This window comes from Monopterus albus, unplaced genomic scaffold (assembly GCF_001952655.1).
Source record: "Monopterus albus unplaced genomic scaffold, M_albus_1.0 scaffold81.1, whole genome shotgun sequence".
Taxonomy (NCBI): Eukaryota; Metazoa; Chordata; class Actinopteri; order Synbranchiformes; family Synbranchidae; genus Monopterus; species Monopterus albus.
In genome coordinates this window covers 352386-362264 of record NW_018127961.1, presented here as the reverse complement: position 1 = coordinate 362264, position 9879 = coordinate 352386, and the positions used below count along the sequence as shown (strand labels likewise).

Genomic DNA, 9879 nt, shown 5'->3' with positions numbered 1-9879 from the left:
TTAACCATAAAATGACTGGAAAAACCAGCTCCTTTATGTAATCTCAGAACAGGCCAAGTACTCTCTTCTGTGCAATACAGGACAGAAACACTATACTGTCCATGCTCACCATTTTTCTTATGTATGGAAAGTATTAGCAGCTATAAGGCTTGCCAGTTACTAGACATAGAGAGAAAGACTGACAAGTCCATCACACAATAAATAGACTGTAAGCTGGTCCTGCAGTGTTACTGTATTTGGAAATGTAATTAGTACAGTTAGCAATGTAACCAAAAAAATGCATCCACCAGCTGATGTGGGACATAGCACCTTTAAACTGCTGAATTTAGTTCACAAAACTCTACAAATTCCCATTTAATTTTGTTTCAAACTGTAAAAGTAACATGAATGTAGTGATGCAAGGTTTTCACAAGTTTTCTGCAGGACTGTAGACAAACTGCATGCCTGTATTATTAGGAGGTTATGATCACCAACAGTACAGGCCACTTAAATACTTAGCTGTTCTATCAGCTTATCAGAATGGTAGAGCCAAAGAACTCAAACATGCACGATACAGCACGTTTCCAGAACAGAAGCTCCAGCCCTTACTAGTATGGGATATTCTCTATCCATCTGTAGCATTTTCCAGTAATACCAGAACAGCTGTTATATTTATTTTTTGAGCAAAGGCCTCATTACCAGGACAGCAGTAGCACTGATCACAGATTTATGTCAGGACTGTGTTTGCATTTTAGTCCATGCATATCCCAGTCTCCTCCGATAAAACACATAGGCACACAACCATGCATGCATGCACAATTTTCTGGACACACTCCAAGCAATGTAAACATTTACATGTGACACATACATTTAGATACATCAACATCTAAACCATGTGTTTAGGCAATCGTTACACTCAGTGCATTAGATTGGTAAAATCAAAAGAAAAGGTCCCCAAATGCTCTAGTACTCCTAAAGGACATGACTGATTAAAAAAAAAAATTGAGAGGAATGTAATGATACCAAAAACATAGTACAATACTGCCACAACAACAAGTTCACAATGTATACATCACAATACTATGAAAAAGAAAAATGATTTGTTTAAATGCCTTTTTCTAAATAAATCTGCATTTTTTGTATGATTTTCCTTTTAACATAAAGTGATCCTGCTTTCCTTCTTTATTAAAATAAAAGTAGCCTGCCATGACCCAAGCATGTGCAAAAAACTGGCACTGAATGACTGAACTGTCTCTACAACTGCTAAACAAACAATGCAGCAGTCAGTAGCAGTCCTTTTATGAAATAAATACTGTCCACTTTAATAGTCACACTTCAATACAACACTACATTATTAGGTGTTCCCAATATTCTGACCATCTCATGCATGTAGCTGGGCAGGACAAATACAGAAACACCTCTGAATATAAAGTCCGGAACACCACCACCTTTAACAATGATCTCAACAATAAACATATAATCGAATTTATACATTTATGGACAATTTCACCAAAAACAAAGACTCTGAGCTTCATAAACACATATAGTATGTTAAGGTGACGTACTGCATTTAATTGCATACAGTTGTACCTAATAAAATGGTCAGTGAGTGCAGATTAGTGTAGCAGCTAAATGTTTATATTAATAAAAAAGAAACAGTACTATTTCAGTGGACGATCAGCTTTATATACTGCTCAAAAACATAAAAGGGAACACAACATAAGACATCCTAGATCTGAATGAATGAAATATTCTTATTTAATACCTTGTTCATTACATAGTTGAATGTCTTATTTTCCCTTGTGTTCCCTTTATTTTTTTGAGCAGTGTAGTACTCATTAGGCAGGTTTGCTGTTCTCATTACTGGACCACCTGAAGCAGGTATTCCCCTGACCACTGGGAGCAGTAGTGAGCAAATTGTCGCTTGGCACACCAAAATGAGGAGAAGACAATGCTAAAATACACTAGGACAAGCCACATCAAGGTGAGATTTGTGCTTTACTGGATGTGATTTTCAATCATGATTTACTTTTCAAGAGCAAAGACTAGAGGTGGTTACTAAGTGGTTAGTGTTGCATTTAAGCGTCAGGTTTGATCCGTAGCGCACAGTGGGGTCCCAACTGCTTCTGCAAGATATATCCATAAGTGTGTCAGTTCTAAACAGGGCTAGTAATGCCTTCATCCAGCAGTATTTGCAAATTGAATGTCAGTTTAATTTCCACTTGTGTCATTTCTTGAAACAGGAAAACTGAAATGCTGCCACACAGCAGCTCTAAAAGTCAACAATGGAGCATCTGCTATGTCAGTTTCAATTTCTTCAACTTGAACACAATTATAGCAAAATAAAATATGTTAATACTATCACAGTCCCGCGATACTGTTACACCCCTATTGGTGGATAATCTTGATTATAATTGTTATCCCAAAAATTAGAAGCCCAAATCTAGACTCAAAGCGAGTCATGACAGTCGTAAATCTTTTTATATAAAACAAAGCACAGTTCTAACAGTGCAAATAGGTTCAAAGCAGGTTTCCCCTAAAACTGAGAAATGTGGTTCTGACAGACAGTGGCCACTGGTCCCCCACAAGCAGCAGTAAACAATCACTCTCAGAACACCCCAAGGTGGAAGCACTTGGTCTCTGTCTGGCTACCAGTCCATAGCATGTGAATTAACATTACTATTTTCCACCACAGGGAGACTACAGAAGATAAATTCATTCAGCATGTGAAAGCCTAGGGCCATATGACTGGATAAAAACTGGTGACTGCTTTTTTGTGTTAGCCATGTTTTGTTTTGAAAGAGAGGAGAGCAGACGCAAAACAGTGGTTTATCCACGTAGATGCTGACGAAGACGCAAGACTGTTCATTGCCCTGAGATGTCTCACAGCAGATACAGGTCCCCGTGTCATACTATAGACATCTGCACACATTCCCACTCATCTAGCAGCCATCCATACACATCTGTTTTCGTTAGTCACTGTCTTCTAAGACAGAAGCATTCAAGTGCAACCAACTTTAAATTTGGGGAACTATACTTGTGGCTTAAAAAATAAGGATGGAGGCCAGAAAAGGGGTGCCCCATTTATCAGTTTTTGCCTCCAATCCACAATCTAAGTCTTCCAATATTGACTTTCTTCCAGTAGCAATTTCGATTTATTTACAGTGCCTTGCGAAAGTATTCGGCCCCCTTGAACTTTGCGACCTTTTGCCACATTTCAGGCTTCAAACATAAAGATATAAAACTGTAATTTTTTTGTGAAGAATCAACAACAAGTGGGACACAATCATGAAGTGGAATGAAATTTATTGGATATTTCAAACTTTTTTAACAAATAAAAAACTGAAAAATTGGGCGTGCAAAATTATTCAGCCCCCTTAAGTTAATACTTTGTAGCGCCACCTTTTGCTGCGATTACAGCTGTAAGTCGCTTGGGGTATGTCTATCAGTTTTGCACATCGAGAGACTGAAATTTTTGCCCATTCCTCCTTGCAAAACAGCTTGAGCTCAGTGAGGTTGGATGGAGAGCGTTTGTGAACAGCAGTTTTCAGTTCTTTCCACAGATTCTTGATTGGATTCAGGTCTGGACTTTGACTTGGCCATTCTAACACCTGGATATGTTTATTTGTGAACCATTCCATTGTAGATTTTGCTTTATGTTTTGGATCATTGTCTTGTTGGAAGACAAATCTCCGTCCCAGTCTCAGGTCTTTTGCAGACTCCATCAGGTTTCCTTCCAGAATGGTCCTGTATTTGGCTCCATCCATCTTCCCATCAATTTTAACCATCTTCCCTGTCCCTGCTGAAGAAAAGCAGGCCCAAACCATGATGCTGCCACCACCATGTTTGACAGTGGGGATGGTGTGTTCAGGGTGATGAGCTGTGTTGCTTTTACGCCAAACATAACGTTTTGCATTGTTGCCAAAAAGTTCGATTTTGGTTTCATCTGACCAGAGCACCTTCTTCCACATGTTTGGTGTGTCTCCCAGGTGGCTTGTGGCAAACTTTAAATGACACTTTTTATGGATATCTTTAAGAAATGGCTTTCTTCTTGCCACTCTTCCATAAAGGCCAGATTTGTGCAGTATACGACTGATTGTTGTCCTATGGACAGAGTCTCCCACCTCCGCTGTAGATCTCTGCAGTTCATCCAGAGTGATCATGGGCCTCTTGGCTGCATCTCTGATCAGTCTTCTCCTTGTATGAGCTGAAAGTTTAGAGGGACGGCCAGGTCTTGGTAGATTTGCAGTGGTCTGATACTCCTTCCATTTCAATATTATTGCTTGCACAGTGCTCCTTGGGATGTTTTAAGCTTGGGAAATCTTTTTGTATCCAAATCCGGCTTTAAACTTCTCCACAACAGTATCTCGGAGCTGCCTGGTGTGTTCCTTGTTCTTCATGATGCTCTCTGTGCTTTAAACGGACCTCTGAGACTATCACAGTGCAGGTGCATTTATACGGAGACTTGATTCCACACAGGTGGATTCTATTTATCATCATTAGTCATTTAGGTCAACATTGGATCATTCAGAGATCCTCACTGAACTTCTGGAGAGAGTTTGCTGCACTGAAAGTAAAGGGGCTGAATAATTTTGCACGCCCAATTTTTCAGTTTTTTATTTGTTAAAAAAGTTTGAAATATCCAATAAATTTCGTTCCACTTCATGATTGTGTCCCACTTGTTGTTGATTCTTCACAAAAAATTACAGTTTTATATCTTTGTTTGAAGCCTGAAATGTGGCAAAAGGTCGCAAAGTTCAAGGGGGCCGAATACTTTCGCAAGGCACTGTATATTCATTTATTCTTTTTTGCTAGATAATAAGGCTGCATGGTACATACGTAGCCTACAATATTCTTACACAAATACTTTTGGTAGATAAATTGTTTTACATTAATGTAAAATTATATAAAGACTTAGATTTCCTATAATGGTTTCCTTTGGTATTTTTGTATCATCTTACATTTAGGTGAGTACAGAAAAGTGTCAGTGAGGACGAAGCTCGGAAAAGCTAGTGACAGATTCTCATCAATTAAAATGAATTTGTTTTTCCCCTCACCATGACTCGTTAAATGAAGCTGTTGGCAGCTTGTCTAGTGTATGTGCTCTGTGGTTTCCTCACTTCTCACTCACAACAGAGACAGTGTTTTAAGAGTGCATGTTTTGGCCAACTGATATAACTGGAGTAAATAAAGAGTCTGAAACAGACTGGGTTTTATAGAGCTGATGGCAGGTCCATTAAAGTCCCTATCAGCTATATATGCATTTCATCTATATACAGTATAAGTACTATTACAAGGGCATGCAGACCAAACCAGAGACATTTTTAGGCAGAAATGGAAATACAACTGAGTACTGATCAATTCTGACTGGGCAGCAAAGTTGCAAATGTTCTGGGCTCCAAGTTGGTTTGGTGCTGTATTTTTTACAGCTTGATAAGCACAAACTGATAAGAGGAAGAACTACAACATGGAACCAGTATATCAACTTTGGTGGCATTTTCCTAAAAACACAAAAGCAAGACTTATTTTAACAATATAAAGATGATTAATAACTTAAGACCTATCAAAGCCTTATTTAAGACATTAAGACCTTAAGTCTACAGTTCTAGTTACTGGATTTAGACTTTTTAAAAGACACACAGACACCTTGCTTTAAACAACTAAAAAGTATGACATTATCTTGATCCATACCAGCAGATTATAACAAGTCTAAAATAAAAGATGTCCACAACATTACCTGCGTGTTGCCATGAAATGCTATGCTGTCCCCTCAGTTTAAAAGAAATATCCTTTACCTAAAGACTGACAGATTTGTTTTGTATCTTATTCTTAGGAAAATATCCTCTGTCTGAGTCACAGCAGGTTAGGTTTACTTCATCTACCGTTTAACCTCTACCTTTTAATTAGTGAGGCTGGGATTACAGCACTCATCTGCTTCCTCAGTGTTATTGAGGTGATGCAACCTCTGATCCGAGAGTTGTCTATACACCCTGTAATGGGTTGAAACAAGGTTCACTGCTGGAACAATATGAGGTATGCACACAGATTAACACAAATACACTAAAACTTGCACACAGATACACACCTGGGAGTTCTGTGGTAGGTAGGCTGAGGTGTAAGGCACCCTGCTTTAACAGCTGGTGAGTGATGTTATCTCATAACGCCAGGCCTGGAAAAGGATCCTCCCCAGATACAACCAGCCAGGAGTGTAGGTTCCTATATTGCTGCATATAGGCTTTTTTCCCTCTAAAAGTCACAACTTTTCTTTATATTTTCATCTTGCCTTTCCTTTTTCTTTATCAATTTCACTTTTGAATCTGCTATCTTTACATGCCTCTAGAACTTTTCACTAGTTCTGTTAAAATAACATTTTCTTAAAGTGCCGTCTGAGAGGTTGTTACATACTTTTTATGAATTGTTTGCTGAGCATTTCAATGAGATTACTAAAGTGTATCCTTTTACACTTCAAATTAAATAAATTCAAGTTATCTATGCCAGCATAAAGTAAACAAAGAAAAAGTTTACTAGCTAATAAAAGTTTCTGTATGTTTATTTTCTAAAAAAGAGAAATTGACTGAAAAAAGGTGCTAAACATTTTTAAAGGCCATTATCCAGCCCCAATCATGCACAAACCTTCTTTGAGAGGTGCTATCAAGTTCTGGTGTAAGACAGGCATGGAATCCAAGTCAAGTGGCCTTGCTGATAAGAGGCATCACTGTGTGATTTATTACAGACACATCCCCCAGACTCTCTTTGGCTGATTTAAACTAGTGAAAAAGTCAGTACTACACAGCTCACAAAAAGCATCTGGTACACAGGTACCACTTACATTTGAAAGTGACAGTGACCTCCACAGACACTGACCTATTAACAAGCCAGTAGACTGATCCAATCATTTTGTCCATTAAGCATTCACAGAGGCTAGAAAGCAAGATTTTGTAGTAGTGTAAATAGCCCCTAATCTTGGTGTCAGTCTATGGCTCTGTCCTCCTCCAGGGAGGCTGAGCCAGCCCTGGTGGTCATTCTCTGTGCAGGGAGGTAAAATAGCCTCACTGGCTCCAGGGCCATCACTCACCTGGGGGCAGGTCTGGGTCATTGGGGGCAGTCTGCTGGAGGCGACGAGGCTTGGAAACAGCCTTGGTGCTGTCTGAGGCACTGCGACTGGTGGAGCTAGAGCCGCTCTCATAGTCATCCTGATGAAAAAACAAACAAGAACACCCATGAGGATAGTAAGTAAACAGACCTCTTCACAACTGGTGCACTGCATTTTCTTCAGACAATTACCATGGTGTTGCCACATTACAATATTAGTTTGAGTATAGTGCACAGTAGTAGCATAGGAACAGAACAAAATTTACGCATGTGTCTGCAAGCTAATTTTTGTATAATTATATTGCAATACATGATTGGTTAAAATGTTGCACTGAAGAAAACATCCTTACATTCAGCATATATTTTATTTCCCTTATTTTATTGCAGGAAAATCTGAAAATTGAGTCTCTGACTTGGTCTTCTGATGAGTTAAAATAATGCCTAGCACCAAGGGCTCCATGTTGCAAGCCAGTAACACCAAGACTTATGTGTTGCTTGTCAGCAGCTCGTACTGCTGCACGTGATCAAGAAGGTAACGTGTTTTACAATGCAGTGGAAACACAACCGCACTGAATCTGAACGCACTGAACACCTCGGCTCAGCAGGGCATACCCGTCTGATGGAAAAACACCATTAGTCTTGTTTCCTTTGTGTGCACATGAACAACAGAGGAGCCATTTCAATAAACAATGTGCAAGTTTTTTTAGGGTCAAACTAGCAAGCCAAAAATCTGTTTTTCTGTGTGACTGTATGCACAATAAGCAGAGGCATGATTAGAGAGGTATCTGTGCTATAACACTGCTTGAGCCCCCCTTCACACCAAACATTCCCACCAGCCTTCCTACGATCCCATTTAGCAATCGTCTTAGTGAGCTCTTCAAATAAACTCCTTGAAGGTGAAGGTCTCTCCTCCACAAAGGCACGTCATTTGGTCTCAGAGACCAAGTACAGGATCATGTGTGTGTGTGTAGGAATGACGAAATGAACATCCCCTTCAGAGATGAGCCTGAAGATAAACAAAATGAACCAAGATACAGGATGAGGTTATTCGCAGGTTCAGCTCTTTCTACTGGTTCAGTAGAATGCCTCAGCCTAAGGCATGCTCTGTGACATGAGGGCAATTAAAACAACAGGGACAACAAGAAAAACAGTCAAAAGATCAGGAGGCTGATACTAAAGGACTGACTGCCAAGAATTGTTACTAGATGTACTGTTAGAGTAAATACAATGTTAACTTAATTGTAGCAAATGCACAAGAAAGTTTCCATGCTGATAATATTTCAGTAATTTCAGCAGTAAACACTAAGGTTTATGGCAGAAAACCATGACTCATATCTGATATCATCAAGTGACAAAATGGAGAAGATCCAATGACTAGAGACTGACTTTGTAGAGCTGTACAATTTCTGTTAGCAGACTGTCATCTTTTCTAGAGGGCCTTGGTCATGGGTAGGGTTGCATCGGTATGAGACTTTTACAGTATAGCGGTCTCAGAAAATAAAGGTATTACACAGTTACTATTGTCAGCTACAACAACCCTCAGAATGAAATGCATATAACATGTTACATAACTAAAGCATGTTAGTACCAGTGGTAGAGGAAGTATTCACATCCTTTAAGTACTAATAGCATACTGTAAAATTAGCCTGCTATGTTACAAGTCAGTCCTGCATTAAAGTAAATATTAACACAATGTACTAAATGTAATCAAAGTAGAAGTATGCTACTTAATGCAGAAAGTGTTGTCTATGCTATGCCATTATATCACTACATTAACAGCATATCACGCATGTAATGATGTAAAAGCAAGATTTGACTGTCACACTATTTTGCATCCAAGTGCAAGGTCAGTGTGAGGTCCCAGAGATGATAAGAGCCTGGCCGGAGATGTGTGGCTCTCCATGGGTGAAGCAGAGTGCAGCATGGCCTGATTGGGACATAAAAAAATTAATGACCTGTGGTCCTGGTACTCAATATTGGGACTTAGAAAAATTTCTGTTCCCACACAGTGTAATACCAGAGGCATTTAATTTGTTTAGACCAAGGTGGGGTCTTAAGCGTGTGTACACAGGTTCAACCGGTGCGCCCGTGCCTGGAGCTCTGGTTCACCAGGGGAGCTAGCCAGTTCCTTTCCCCCCACTATGGAGCTCCATTCCCGGGGTACTCCCAGGTGATAACAAGGTACACAGGTTCAACCGGTACGCCTGGTGCCTGGAGCTCTGGTTCACCAGGGGAGCTAGCCGGTTCCTTTCCCCCACTACGGAACTCCATTCCCGGGGTACTCCCTGGTGATAATGGGGTACACACGTTCAACCGGTGCACCAGGTGCCTGGAGCTCTGGTTCACCAGGGGAGCTAGCCGGTTCCTTTCCCCCACTGTGGAGCTCCATTCCCGCGGTACTCCCTGGTGATAACAAAGCATAGAGTCCCTGGGGCTTTGGTTCAGACTATTTGTATGTAAATATAATGTATAGTCCACGTAGGTTCAGGGGCCCGTTTCAAGAAGGAGGTTTTGTTGAAACTCTGCGTTTGTTAACCCCGAAATGAGGAAAACTCTGAGTTTTCGGTTCCAGAAACGGAGGTAACTTAAACCCGTGAAAGCGGGTTAAGTTAAACCCGTTTCAAAAAGAGAGGTAATCTAAACTCAGAGTCAGTTACTATGGCAACTTACTCTGTGAACCTAACCTGGTTGGGAGCAGGTTTTGTTCGGGAAACCCAGAGTTTCCTCCGGTCTCCGTCCCTTTTTAAAGTGAAAGGTGTTTAAATAGGCCTACCTCATTTAATCTTTCAGTACATTCATAGATTGCAC

At 40.1% G+C, this 9879-nt stretch overlaps 1 protein-coding gene across 9 annotated transcripts in view; it reads right to left on the bottom strand.

Annotated features, from left to right (window-relative positions):
- Positions 1-9879, bottom strand: part of vps13b (vacuolar protein sorting 13 homolog B) — a 360621-nt gene that overhangs the window by 325110 nt on the left and 25632 nt on the right. For all 9 annotated transcript variants that reach the window (XM_020606753.1, XM_020606747.1, XM_020606748.1 and 6 more), the window contains exon 4: positions 7055-7172. In XM_020606753.1, the coding sequence (XP_020462409.1) occupies positions 7055-7172 (118 nt within the window). The remainder of the gene's footprint in view (positions 1-7054; positions 7173-9879) is intronic.